Genomic DNA, 15,818 nt, shown 5'->3' with positions numbered 1-15,818 from the left:
CCAGCCTCCAAACTCCCTAAATACCGAACTGATGCCAAAGAGATGCGACAGACAAACAAGTGTGATCCATGGCGGCTCAACTGAACAACCTTCAGCACCTAAAAAATCTGCTGCCATTATCTTGCCAACGATGCCAGACACCACAGCGTACACCCAGAGCTCTGTGGAGCCACACCCCAAAATGCCAGAGCTACTCCAATTGTACAAGGGAAACTCAAAACCTGCTGTATGTGGTCACAATGTTAATGTTTTTAATATTAAAGCTGATTAATGTGTCTACCAGTATTACAGTGGAAGAGCTCATGATGAAACAATTATCACGCTCTCATTGTCTATACAGCTTAATCTTTTATACAGGGTCGCGGGGAGCCTGTAGCCTATACCAAGAGACTTAGGGCACGAGGCAGTTTGGGACTGGCACTTAGCCTAATCTGCATGTTTTTGGACTGTGGGAGGAAACCAGAGTACCCGGAGGAAACCCACCAAGCACAGGCAACATGCAAACTCCATGCACACACATAGACCCCACAAGGTGGGAACTAAGGCCGGCCCCTGGAAGTGCAAACCACTACGCCACCACGCCGTCGAAACATTTATCAGACTATAAAAATACTAGATGTGATTGTCATACAGTAGCATGCAGCTTTTTCTGGAGTAGCCGCTTAGATATATGCACAGCAAATGGCATACATTGAATACATCAATAAGCTTTTTTTTCTATGGCATTTTATTTTTGGAGTCTGATACAGAACAAGCATGTGACTTTTATACAAAACATTTATGGCCTGTGGTTTTATGACAGCAAGAAACGCTTCCATTCCATCCTAGTAGTCATGATTTAAGTTTTTAAATGTGCCTGAAATGTAACAGCTGGAAAACCTTACAGTTTAACCTGATAAAGATCTTTTCTGGATCACAACTTTGTGCTTTTAATATGTTGCATATCATAAAAAAGTAAGACCCCATTTCTTTCTGATATTGATTTTTCCAAGCACTGTAAAATTTAAACTTTATGACCTGAACGTCACATCTACAGTATGTTCGCTGCTCTAATAAAAAAATCAATCATAATCAGCTGCAGAGTTTTTTGGACCATTAATAAATAATGAGCAATTATGGGTTACCAAAACACCACAAATGAATTATGCATTGTATAGCATTATTTAAACAGCACTGAATCTTTTCCTGTGTTGTCCAACAAAATTGTAGACATGTGTAGAGGGGTCTGGTTCCAGTCCTCAATGCTAAACATGTCTTTATATTAAACTGTTTTTTTTTTGTTTTTTTTTTTCAAATTAAGACCACATGTTTTAAACAGGTTCAAATCCAACTTTCCGTGTGCTGATTCTGACGTTTGGGGTGATTACCTTGTTTAAAGAACCCTCCACAGCCAAGATGTTCCCTCCTGCCAGAGACAAGCGGGTTTTCTGATGCAATATTTACAAAGGAGCCCCTGAGGGACCAACAGCTCCTTGAATTCCTGGAACATCATGTATTGTTGGAAAAATCTTCCAGGCCCCATGCTTGGTCGTGATTTCCTGACTTCCTGAAAATTTCCCTACTGCCAACATGCCCCATTTAGCTGATAAGATCCATCCATCCATCACATATTTTAGAAATTGAGTCTCTGAAGTACACTTTAATCCTAAACTACCTGATCTAGAGAAGTAAAAGACCTTTCTTTGAAGAAGGAAAATCCTTGACAGCAAAGTATTTTTTATTTTTAAAGTGACATTGAGTTTGAGAATTTTCTAAGAGCTCATAAAAACTTCCTGAAAACTTTAAAAAAATGCTGAGCCTAACCAAATAATTTTTTTTCCCTTTCTGGATGAATTTCTGTTTTGTTCCCAACAGATGTGGCGCTGTCAGCACAGAGACCGTCGCTCAGACTGAAGATGAAAATTTGTTCAGTTCATAAATCGATTTGACCACAAAAGGCCATCAATTACCAATCCAACCACCACTTTTAGCATTTACCTAGGGCAAAGAATAGTTGCAATATGACAGACGCATCAATATTTCCAGGGGCAGAGCACCTATTGTTAAAGGTGCAAGTACGTGCTAGTAAATAGAACAGTTAGTACCGGGAAAATAGAGGTGTTATATTTTGGGCGTATTTTAATAATAATCCTGAACTATACCTCTATCATTTTAAAAGTTAGCTATGATTAATCAAAACATATTTTCTTCATGAATTAACGATGAACAAGTTAGTGTAAAGCTGGTGTAATTAACTACTCAGTTATGCTTTGGCTTTTTTGTATACAGATTTTTAATAACAATACAGGGGGAAAAAAGCTTTGTGTGTATATATAGTGGCACCCCAGTTTTGACAACTTGGGTGCCATTATATATACTGTACACACATATAGAAGAATAAGACTTTATTTGGTAAAGTGCACAGTGAAATTCTTTATTCTTAGCAAACAGTATCCCAGCTTTGTAAGAAAGCTAAGGTCACACCACAGTATCGGCCCGCTGGAGCAGACAGGGTTAAGGGCCTCGCTCAAGGACCCAACAGTGGAAGCTTAGTGACCTGATTTTTTCCCACACATATCCCAATTAAGAAGCTGGGGTCAGAGTGCAGGGTCAACTAGTATACAGTGGTGGAGCAGGGAGGGGTAAGATTCATGCTCAAGGGCTTAACAGTTGCAACTTGATGGTGCTGTGGCTCGACCACCAGCATTCCAGTCAGGAACCCAGTAACCTTCAGCCAGGCACCACTGCCCCAAATTTTCAACCTATAGCACTTGCACCTTGCACCTCCAGGGTCGAGGGTTCGATTCCCACCTCGGGTCTGTGTGCATGGAGTTTGCATGTTCTGTCCATGCTTGGTGGGTTTCCTCTGGGTACTTCAGTTTCCTTCCACAGTCCAAAGACATGCAGATTAGGCTAACTGGCATTTCAGCAACATCTCGCAATAAAACTGAGCTAGATCATACTTTTTTTTTTGGTGCTGGCCAAATTACATATTAACAATTTAAGTCTTTGTACACTTAGTGTATACATCATTAAACTTTACCCAGACTAAATGAAATAATGCAGTATGCACAAAGCCTATATTCTTAGGCGTTAACATTTAAGTCCAAAAACCAATACAGTATCTTTTTAATGTAAATATGGTTAGCATCAAGATATAATGTTTCATTCAGGCAACAAATTAAAGCAGATTTTGAATACAGAGAGGATATGATCTTTCTTTCTTTCTTTCTTTCTTTTTTTTTTACATGCAACATGCACTTTTATTTTGACCTGGCACTTACCTTTTACACTTCATATATTTTTATGTGAGCCAATATGCCACCGGTGTAGAACACTTACAGCATCACATCACTAACTACAGTACATACTGTAGCTCAAAGTCCACCTTAAAAGATAATAAGCTGTGCATTTCATTCACCCAATACATGTTATAGTGTAGTGCCTTGCTGGAGTCAATGCATAAGATTTACAGTACTATGTTCACAGTACACTATGTTCATTTACAGTATTATGATCCAGTTTAAGACTGAAACCAGGCATTCCCACATGGAACACTGTGACCTCATTAATATCAAGTGCATATCAAAATTGGTTTATTATATCAAAACCTATCATCAATGCTAATGTTAATAATTACATTTTTAAAATTATCATGTGCTTTGAGGAATCCTGTCTTTAAAAAAAAGGATAATTTGTAGAACTGAATGCAGATACAGTAGTTGTGCCCTGTTTTGAGAAAACATGAATAAATGCAGCCATAGCTAAAGTAGATCCACATAGTTTGTTTCTATGCACAATATTTCAGCTAGTAAAGATAATTAACGTGACCACACTGATGTTGTTCATGCACAATGTTCCTACACCGCCACTTTTTAAAAAAAAAGAAAAAAATTTTTTGCATCTCTCAGCATTTTCAGGGCTACCTTTGCCAAGATGCGCTTTTATATTTGCTTCTGTGGAATTTCACACCTTGGCAAAAGTCGTACATCTGCAACATGCATTATCATATTTTGCTATAAGATGATATGCATATATGGTCATATGGATATACTATGCATGTATTTCCGATCCAGATGAGCCAAATGCTGTTTCCACAAAAAGTATGTTGGCGGCATGAGACGGCGGTGAGTGCAGCCGATGATAAATAGGCACTTAAGCTTGTAATGTTCATTTCAGCCCGAGACATTACTCGAGCCAAAAAGTCAACCTCCAGATATAAGCCATTTCCATAGATGGAGTTATTTTATATCTGCCTAATTAAGAGTATAGAAATCTTTCTTTATGACAAACCACAGCTCTTGAGTTTTGCTGGATCGGTACTGTACTCTCGACCTCTAGCACAAACTGTAGACATCCAGAACCATATTCCTTGTTTAACAGCAGTAAAAGTTTACTGGCCTGGAGTAGCATACTCATTATGTTAATAAAATGCCCTCCACGCTTGCCTGGAGGATGTCCAGACACAAAATGCCTGTGTTTCGGGGCCACAAAAGGCCACATTGATTTTTCTTTCTTTCTATTTTTTTTAAAAATTCATTTTGTTGTTCCATTTTGACTTGGCTGTCCAAATAAAGAAAACAAACACGTTTCTCTAAATTACCATGTAATACATTTGTGCACAAAGTTGCCTTCACAATAATAATAATATTAAAAAAAAGTGCTGGTGGGGTACACCCTGGGGTACCTGACATGAATTGATGGTAATGCCTCATAATACTGAGGTTAGGGGTAATCTAGGATGAACAGACCTTACAAAATCTCCCGCGTCGACAAAAATACCTGCGTGGCGGAGCTGTCATGTTGATTTCATACTCTGACATGACAGCCTGCTTAAGGCTCCCTGAAGCAACAGTGCACTAAATACACACAATCAAGCTTCCTTATAAACTTGTAAATTATTTGGATACACCTCCAACCCTAATTATATGCATTCGCTTCTAAGGTCATGGTGAGGAGGCACTTTAACATTGTAGATAATTGCTGTGTATAGGAGTAATTTTAAAGCCCAGAATACAGATGTATTCAAACGTCAACAGCTCCTGACAAAAAAACAGATATCAATATTTAAACATCAGCGACATATACAGAGTGTAATAAACACACAATATATAAAAACCATGCTCTAATAGAAGACATACGGTAGCTCTAATACAGACGCCCTAATACAGACATACAGTACAAGGCGATATTAAAATGTTTCCCATTGGTGTATGGGTACAACCCTGAGACGAAGCAGCGGTCTTCACAGTGAAGGAGCCCATCAGCTCCATGACAAAAAAAGGCGAGGCAGGTTCGCAGTTCTGCCGATGCATGCTCATTGTCTTTTTCGACATTCGTGGCACATTTTCATGGAGAATTCATAGACAATTCTACTGCCAGGTTTTAAGGCGTCTAATTTGGAAACTTTTTGATAGTATCTCGAGAAACAGCAAATTTAATTTTTACTCTTTTGCACTGATGGTTCGGCGCTCATTTGTTGGACATAACTGAAGTGTGACTAGCAGGAGAGCACAGCAAATAAACTGCATTTTTATCTCTGTTTCATTATCATTCCTAATAAAGTTATTCGTAAAGTGTTAAACCCTGTTTGAACCTTTGCTGTGCAGGCCTTTTCAATTTTCTCAAAAAATCTGGCCTTTTTGGACACAAAAACCAAAGTGCCATTTTTGACATTTTTGGTGCCGTTGCCACATAAAAAAAAAAAAAAAAAAAAGATTCAGTGGTTCAGTAAACATGACAAAAATAATTTTGTGATTCTAAATGCCTTAAATTCTCTGCGAAATCCGTTCATGTAAATATGAGAATAAAACCTGAAGTGCATATTTTATTTGCTTTACTGGATTGAATTTAATCTTCTTCTTTTTTTGCAAGTTCTCTCAAAACTAAAAAAAAATAATGCATAAAGTTAACACCTTTGTAAATGTCAAAAGTGCAAGATCCATATGCCTACTGGCTCATCTAATATTTTATTATTATTAATGTACTACAATGCTAAATGTGATGCTCTTAAGCACAATGCATAAAGGTTGGCAGGTTAAATAGAGTCTTATATATGTATGAAATTCCTGAAATTCTTTTGTGTGAAACACAGAACGTAACGCAAGGGACGATCAAGTCAAACTGGGACTTTTGATTGTGCAGAATAACAGAATAGTTATAAACTTTTTTTTTCACCTTCATTCCTCTACTGTATATAATCCCCTGCCATGCTAAAGCAGTAATAAAGGTAGTTTTTACTCTCAACTCAGTTGTTATCCTGCATAGTTAAAAGTCTAGTCTATTTTGACATGGACACCACTCATATGTACATGTAGTAAAAACAATTGTGTCAAAGTTGTCTACTGTATCATTTTTATTGTTATTTAGTTGTTGTGCTGTGAATGGGAAATAGTTTTAATATCCCGATAGAATGTTACACATTTGTAGGGTCATGCTGATATTTTGACTAAATGATCACAGTTAGTCAACGATGCAGTCCATTAACCAATTTAAATTGGGAATCCTTTTTGCTCAAATTTTGCTAATTACACCACCTACAGTACCTTGTCATAACGATGTTAGTCTGCGTTGTTAGCACTATATAATTTTTACTGTCCGGCCAAAGAAAGGTGGCATTTTGATTTCAATGAATAAAATAAATTGTAATACATTGTAAAGTGATAACATTGTTTCAACTGGCAACATTTCTTTTAACCCCAACTGATTCAGTGAGTAGCTTCTCATTTATGGCCTGATTCAGACTTTATTTGCCTGAATCAGGCACAAAAATAACTAAGTGGTTGCTTAAATTACTGGATTTGAAGTAAGAACTATCCAACACATTATTAAACATAGAACGATAGTGATGAAAAGTCAACGTCTTGCCAGAAATGTGATTAGAAAAAGGTCACATTGTTAAAAATTGCTAGACAGCATTGGAGCGATGAAAAATGGTTAAGGTACACTTTTTCAGAGCGGTGGGTGCATCAGGGTAAGAAGGGAAGCGAATGGAGTGATCTGGGGTTGCTTCAGTTAGTCAGGTCTTACTGTATGTGGCAATAAAATGAAGTCAGCTGATGACTTACCAGGGTAACCCATTTTTTTTTTTTCTTTTCTGATGGCATGGTCATATTGAAGGACTCAAATAGTGAAAGAGTGGTTCTGGGAGAATGAGGAATCATTGTCACATATGAAGTCCTCAAACCGCATTAAGACTCTATGGGATGTGCTAGCGGAGACACTATGAAGTGGCTTGACGATTCTGTCATCAGTACAAAATCTGGGTCAAAAGGTTTTGCAACTCTGCAGGGAAATAAACGGGCACTGTAATCAAAGTTACAGGTCACATCAAAATATTACAGTACATGCCCTTTTTTTGGGCCTATAAAAACAAGTAATGTAATTTCACCATATGTGTATTGTACTGTGCTTATTTTTTTTATTGTTTTAGAACTTGCACCACAATTCTGGAGGAACATTTTATCTAAATTATAAAAGTGGGATGACAGTAAGAACCTACTTGACTTGAAATGGATGTAGAATACTATTCAGCAAACCGTAAATTTTAAGCCAGAGTGTGCAGTGCAGACAGGTTCAGGTTAACAAGTGGCAGCTAAAACCATTCATCACACAATCAGCGGTGGAAATAAGAAGCAGCCGAGAACAACAAATAATCCCTGAGTGCTTTTAACACCGCCAAGCCCGAGTCTGGAGGTCCATTTATTACCAGATTTCACCATAATGCTGACATTTGCGGATGTTCTATTGGTAAAGGTTTCTTACTTTAAACTTTCAATGTTTTTTTTTGTTTGTTTGTTACTAATGAATATATAATATAATACTTTTTTGGCAGTTTCATAGACTACCTGATTTCCTAAAATAAATGGAAATCAGGTAGTGTAGTCTATGAAGCTAAAAGGAGGGTTCATATGTAAGTCTAACAGCTTGAAGGATGTGACATTGCTGTCATCCAGGAAAAGAAAAAGAAAAAAACAAACACTAAATATAAACCATCCTTTTAAATGGAGTGAATGCCAAGCTCACAGTTAACTCTTTAATGAAAAATAAAGGAACAATAGAGTATGAAAAACCCCGTCCAGTATGTCTTGCAAATCCGTTACAATTAATATTTAGTCATCTCTGCCCTGCAATGAGTCACTTTCTGTAATGTCTGGTAAGGTTGGAGACACCTGTAGGTAGATCTTTATCTACTCCTCCACTTTCCTCTTCAATTCAGACACAAGTTTTTAGTCAGATGTACATCTGGAGTTTAAGCCGGTTATTTTTAAACCACTGAAACTCTGTTCCTTTATTTTTAGTGCTAATTTAAAAGCATGTTCGAATAATCATCCTGATAAAAGCTATATCCATGATCTGTTGCCAAGAAGTATAAACCTCTTGCCAGAGGCAACCTGGGTTTGGGTTAAACTACTGTATGCTGAAACTTCTTTCAACTTCAAGAACTTGTGAACCAGCAATGACAACGCATACCTGATCCTTCACCATATTTTACAGTGGTAATGTTCACAAAGCTAACTAGAATTTTAATGAAATTTCAGAACATTATGGACCCATCAATTATGGACTGGTGACAGGATCTTGGGCACCCAAGGCTTATTTATGTCAGTAGGGACCAATGGCCAGCTGGCCAGTCTTGTTCCACAGAACAGCTAATGCAGCACAAATCGCTAAAAAAAGTCAATGTTGGCCACAATACAAGAGCAGCAGAACACCCAGTGTACCACAGCCTGCCACACAGGGGCTTGGCAGGCAAAGAGCCCAAGGCCATGTACCCAGCCTCCACATTACCCAACTCCCTATCTGATTGAGCTCCCATGGGATGACAAAGAGGACAAACAAGTCCAATCCTCCAGCGGCCCAGTTGGGGAGCCCCACAGCACCCAAGACATCAGACAACACAGCATCCCCAGAGGTTTGTGGTGTCACGGCCCCAGAGCTGCCCCAGTTGCACAAGGGGAACCTAATAGTTATAATGAACTGTAGGTGGTTGTAATGCAAATGTTCAGAATTGATTGTTTAGTAATGATTAGAATTTACATGAGAGGAATAAGGGTGGGAGAATACAATAGGAGCAGTAATTTGTTTATTAGAATTAATTACAATATTATTTATAAAAAGGAAATACTATTGTATGTTACCTAATGTATATAATACAATATTATATTATATAATATGTTTTTGCTCATTAAAAAGTAACAATAATTTTGCAATGACTGCAATCTGATTTTTTTGTTTTTGTTTGCCTGGATGTATTCAAAGGATACACTATATGATTAAAAGGATTTGGCCAAACCTGTTAATTATTGAATTCAGGTGTTTCAATCAATCATGTCCCTGAACCACAGGGAATCTTAACAGCATACCAAAACATCTTGGACAATGCTATGTTTCTATGCAAATTTGTAGCAACAGTTTGGTAAAGGCCCTTTTCTATTCCAACATGACCATGCCCTAGTGCACAAAGCAAGCACTATAAAGACATGGTTTGATGAGTTCGGTGTGGAAAAACTTGACTGGCCCAAACACAGCCCTGACCTCAATCTTATTGAGCATCTTTGGGATGAACTGGAACTGGACATTGCAAGCCAGGCCTTCTCGTCCAACATCAGTGCCTGATCTCATAAACGCTCTACAGAATGAATTCCCACAGAAACACTCCAAAATCTTGTAGACGGCGTTCCAAGAAGAGTGGAAGCTGGTTTAATTGCAAAGGGGGGAGTAAGTCCATATTGAAATATATGTACAGTATTTGGATACAACGTCATTGCCAGTTTGGTCAATCCATATAGTGCATTAAAAATAGTTTTTTTTTAGCACCTGTACTGTATTTTTCACAGTACTGTATATCTCTAATAACATCGTCTTAATCCGAAGGTGCTGCCTGATCCAAACGTTCCTTCATAAGCTTAACCATTGGATAATCTAACAGGGTCTTTCCTTCTGTTTATCTGTAACGAGTGAAAAATGCCAAAAAAGCTACATAAAACCCTGTATGTATTCTTCTCTTCTCTTTATCCATCTGCCAGTAACTGAACTCATATCACCAACACTATATTTCCCCTGAGCCTAAGACATGTACATCGCAAGAGTCACAGTCTGATTATTCACACTCGTGGCTACATCTTTTCTTGCACAAAGCATTCTATAAATTGCAATTTCATTGACAGTGGGTAGTATCACATATGCCAAGATAAATCCCTGTATGGAGTACACATGCTGGCACGTGAAACTACTTCCAGTTCTGACTGTTCTCTAGGGTGGGAGAATGTTTCGCACTGAACCACTCTCGGTTATTTGTCATTCTACCTCAGCTAACATGGCAATTTTCACGAGAAAAAAAAACGAGCATGATGCAAAGGCTATCATCTCCGCTTCACTATAAGAATTTACTTCTGTGGACATTTTAATAGCTGTGAGCATGGAACAACAAACCATGATATGTTTGGAACAAAGACCTCACACAGACTCTAAAGCCTGATACGCTATAGGGAACAGAATCATGAATACCAGCACAATAATGACCTTTTATTTAGCATATGCTAGTAAAGAAAATTATAGTGTAATGTTTCTGTGCAGCAGATGCACTGGGAAACAGCACAACTAAGGATAACTATGGATTTCTTGGAGGTGCTTTATAATGAAAAGATAATTAATTATCTCTATCACATTTACACAAACATACCAGGTGGTATCAAAAAGTTTCAGGACTAGTTTTGTTACACGCCAACAGATCAGTGTGCTAAAATACACTGTCCTGTGTACAACAGGAGCTGTGCAACTGTTGCTATTTTGACCACATGCCTTACAGAGACATTTGTCTGCAAGTTTATGGCGAAGCTGCAATAAGTAATTTGAGGTGTTTTGAGTTGGAAGATGATGGGAGATCAAGCAGACCTTCAACAAGCTCAACCCCCCAAAATGTCAAAACCATTCTGCAACTTGTGCATGATAATCGTCGGAGAACAATGTACAACATTGCAGGCAATCCTCGAAAGTTATCCTTAAACATGTGAAGTTGCTGCCAAGTTCACCCCCAGTCTGCTGACCTGAACATCGCATCTAATTTTGCCAAGAACTCCGCCCCCATGCCAAGGATGACCGGTTCTTCATGTTGAGGATATTTATCTGCGATGAAACTTGGGTGTATGGGTACGACCCTGAGATGATGCAACAGTGTAAGAGCCCATCAGCTCCACAACCGAAAAAGGCGAGGCAACTTGACCGACTGCATGCTCATTGTCTTTTTAGACTTTTTAGAGAATTCGCCCCCAGAGGCTAAGCGCCATAAGGCGCCTGAGCGAGGACGGACGGTAAAATCGACTGGATCAGTTGCGCAAGAATCTTGAAACTTTTTGATACCACCTTATATACAAAAGCATATAGGGTTTTTTTCCCTTTCCTTGGCTTATCAAGAACCTACCTATTTAAAAAAAAATTTTTTTGGAGTCTGTGTTATATTAACTTGGTTAAAGTGGGTCATACAGTCCTACATGCACTTTTTCAAGATGTTTGGACTAAAATGTGTGTAAGGAGAGTGTGTACACAATCACTCTACAACTCTACAATAATAAAGAGCCGCCCAGTGATTTTCTTTTCATTTATTAAAATAAGGTGCCCCTTCTGAAATCAGACCAATCTCAAATGCCTGTCGATGTGACGCCACACTGACAGAGGCCCCCTTACTATAGTTGATTGACACTGGTGTTTTAGCAAAGACCCGCCCCGAGTGAGAAGAAGCTGTCGGCCATTGTTTTTCGCCACTGGAGCAAAATGTCGCCTAAGTGAGTGTTGTGTACAGTTGTTGGGTGTATTAGCGAACACAGCAGTTGTCATTCATTACCAACATCTGAGCCGCTGAGGACGCAGTGGCTGAATTTAGTTTTTGCAGGTAACGTCCCCGCCAATCTACCTAAATGCGTTCAGGTTTGCAATAATAATTTTTCACCAGACTGCTTTATAAACGCGGGTCAATATAAAGCAGGTTTTGCTAGGAAGCTGCTCCTAAAAAATGGATCTGTACTAACGCTTCGTGTTCCTGCTTCATCTTCACCAGGCTCGGTGGGTGTGATTTATTTTTCTATGAATCTTTGCAGATCGCCTTTTCTAATAATTACGATGAATGCGGAGTGTTGGTTAACTTACACTCTCATAGAACATGGTTATGTCGTTTTCTCTATGTACATCCGTCTCTATATAACTCCTAATCACACGTTTATAATAAACAATGCATTGAGGTGATTGTCTAGTTGCAAACGGTGTACGTAGTCGGAAAACTATATTATGCTTACCTTTGTAACGCTAGATGGTTTATAACGGTGTCTGTCAATGATTAAAAAGTCATGTAAACACATCACTAAACACATCGCGTCTGTATCTCTCTCAGTAAGCTTCTCCGCTTTTGTTGTTGTTGCTCGCGGCAGCGTAACAGCCCGTTAATTCATGCCCATGCAGTAATGAGAAAGACAAACGGGTCGATGCATGTCCATTCTTTAAATTTCTGCATTGCCAGGCGATATTACAAACTTCCACGTAGGTTCCATACTTAAATCAAACCAAAAACTACTTAAGAAAACAGTCTCAGGCTCTATATTCCAGCGTTTTTAAGTTTGGACTGCATTACCCACAAAGCATTGCCAATGCTTTGTGGGTAATGCAGTCCAAAGTGCGAAAAACTGGAATATAGAGCCTGAGCCTGCACTGGACAACACTCCCGTGGCTATACCCCACGTGTGATGTGAAGACCCCCCACAGAACTGGGGGGCGGGCTCAGCAGAGATCATAAGCATTTAAAGGACCATGTACTGAAAACAGGTTGCTGAGAACAAAGCTAGTTTTTACCAGGTAAAAGTAGTGTTTTTTTACACAACCATTGAGAATTTTTAATTAAAGTATATTACCAATTTTACATTAGGACCCTAAAGAATCATATTAACATTTAATGAAAAATGGCACTGGATGACTCCTTTAAGGTTTATTACTATTAACAAGGAGGGAGAAACATGAAAGCCAGCATTCCCTTATTAAGGCAGACAATAATAAGGGGCAAAGACTACCCTTTACACTGTCAGGTAAATGTGACCCAATCACGATTTTTTGCTCGTATGTGACACACATCGGATATGTTCTATGTCCGTGTAAACAGGAAAAAAACGCATGCATTCCAATAGTTCGAGATCGGTTTCAGGCCCCCTTCATAGGTGGAAATAAATCAGATATAAATCAGATATGTGCTAATGTGATTGTCGTGTAAACAGACAGATCGGATTTCCTGAGTCATTGTGTTCTGTACGTCATTAAAACTGCGACTTCTTCGCGGTTTAATGACGTAATGTTATTCTCCAGTGGAAGCGCGTGTGGAATTATAACATCGCAGGTGACATGAAAAAGGAAAAGCACCACCCCCCCCTCTCCCCCACTTAAAACTTACTTTGAGCTAAATAACATTAAGAAATCAGTGTTTGGTGAAAGAAGCATATGCGCAGGCTGCAATTATGCCGTTTTTTTTTATTCTACTCCGTTTTAAAACCATGGAGACGTTTGCGAACTTTGCATATATCGCAGAGCGTCAAGCATACTTCACCTTTGTCTATCTTGGTTAGTGTGGAGCGCAAGAACTTCCATTTAAGTATGCGCGATGTTTCAGATGGTATGGCAAGTGTAAACACGTGTATCGGATATAAGTCATAGTTGAAAGAACGTGTAAACAGACGGTCAAAAAAATCAGATATCGGCAACAAATCAGAATTGGGCATCGACACCTGCAGTGTAAACGTAGCCAAAATACAATGGATGTACAAACTTAGTATCTCTCTAACACTAACAACAAAACACATTCCATTAAAATCCACCATCCAGACTACGCAAAACCCCTAAAACATCCTATCAAGGCAGGTTATTAAACACAGATGACTAAGGTTAGTCAAAATGTACAGTACATTAAAGAACCCATGCAGAAAATCACACACATCATACATACTGTAGGACCACCACACAAACTCCACCCAACAGAAATGGCGTACCGCCTCGGTTATCTAGGCCTTTGGATGGATTTTCTATAAATATACTGTAGACTATAAGAACTCCTTAATGTATAAGTTCTTTTATGACCTCACAACTGTAGCGTATGTATGAACTTTTAGTGCAAATCTCTATAGGTCAGATGAACCCTGCCAAAGCTCTAGAATCACAGAAGGACTGTACGCCACCGGCGAGAGCACACACATACTTTACATATGCAGTGTATAGTGAACATCCCATCATGCAGCAATCACATTTAAAGAGTGAACTGTTCAGTGCTTACCTCTGCAGATAGGGACAGGGAAGTCCCATACAGCGGCATTGCCTGCGTTGGTCACGCAGGTGAGTTGGGGATGGCCATCTAACACGTAGCCGCTTACACAGCTGTAGCGGATTTTGTCCCCAACGTTAAAGCGGGTTCCGTACAGGATTCCCTTAGGAGGAACGCCCGGGTTCCCACATGAGCTGCTCTGCAATTCTGAGAATGAGAAAAAAAGACATCATAAAAACAAATCTCCACAAAGTATTGCCCTCAAATTTTTTTTTTCTTGACATTTTTTTTATATTAATGAATATTTAATAGAGGTTCATGTACAGATACAGTATATGCCGAAAAAAGTTTCATGCCTCAACCCAAAACAGCAACTTCGTGTAACTTCTCCTTCTGTAAATACTGATGATTTGAGGGCAAGAGGTTTTTCAGAATCTTTGACAGAAGTTGTGAAAACAAGCAGGCCATAGACCATAGCAAAATAATTTTCATAATACAGTACGGTAAAACCGACATATGGACTTCCTGTTCAAAACTTTCTGGCTGTAAAAGTCTGTATTATTCTTCTTATTATTATTCTACTCATCCACACAAGTCCTTCCTTCCAAAAACTTTATTTCTGTATAGCTTCATCACACTATACTGGTCGAGAAGCAATAAGGAAGCATTTGGAGCAGGGTTGTTCAAATCCTGTCCTGGAGGGCGAGTGTCCAGAACTCACCAACACTTAAACACACCCTTTGAACCTGGCAATTAACAGATGAGTTAAATCAGCTGAGTGTGAGCAGAAGAATCACCAAACTGGGTTGTCATAAAACAGTCATGATCTAGAGCCTTTTCCAGAAACTGTAGGAGTAGGAAAGGAGTACAACTTTTTGGACCTAGCTCCTAGTTGTCATTCGAGGAATGAGGTACGTTTTGGCACACATTTTTCAAAATTGGAGGTTGAATACCTTTGGCCATACCATGTTAAATTCCTTAAAATGTCTTTAAGTTGTCTTCCTAAAAATTAGATTTTACTCATTGGTGTGCTGATGTTTTTATGGATTTAATCGGTATTTCCCCAAAAGTTACTTGTTTCTAGGGTTCCCTAGATGTCCTACAGTCCTGTCTATGCCCACTGCAGTGGTAACAACCATTATCCTTTTCCTCTCTCACTCATCTTCTATACCACTTTATCCTGTATACAGGGTCACGGGGGGCCTGAAGATTATTCCTGGACAGGGGACAAATTCATTGCAGGGCACACACATATGTACACACCATGTTCAATTTGGGAACGCTAATTAGCCTAATCTGCATTTCTTTGGACTGTGGGATGAAACTTGAGTACCCGGAGGAAACTCTCCAAGCACTGAGACAGGAAGATGCTAACCACTAAGCCACCAGGCCGCCTATTAACCTATAACAAGAAGTGATATATACGTTAGATATATAATAAATGCTGTAAATGACTGTGCCTCAATGTAGTTTTGTCATTTTAAGTCTACCTGTATTGATCCTTTAACCAGGATGACCATCCTGCCTATATTTCAGCACTAGATATATA

The 15,818-nt window shown here is 38.9% G+C and overlaps 1 protein-coding gene across 1 annotated transcript in view; it reads right to left on the bottom strand.

The window, feature by feature from the left end:
* csmd3b (CUB and Sushi multiple domains 3b) overlaps nt 1–15,818 on the bottom strand; it is a 553,034-nt gene that overhangs the window by 383,871 nt on the left and 153,345 nt on the right. The window contains exon 4 of the mRNA XM_053491539.1: nt 14,282–14,476. Within this exon, the coding sequence (XP_053347514.1) occupies nt 14,282–14,476 (195 nt within the window). The remainder of the gene's footprint in view (nt 1–14,281; nt 14,477–15,818) is intronic.

Source organism: Clarias gariepinus, chromosome 3, assembly GCF_024256425.1.
Source record: "Clarias gariepinus isolate MV-2021 ecotype Netherlands chromosome 3, CGAR_prim_01v2, whole genome shotgun sequence".
Classification (NCBI taxonomy): Eukaryota; Metazoa; Chordata; class Actinopteri; order Siluriformes; family Clariidae; genus Clarias; species Clarias gariepinus.
Note: the sequence above shows the minus strand (reverse complement) of the source record. Positions and strands in the feature narration are given on the sequence as shown.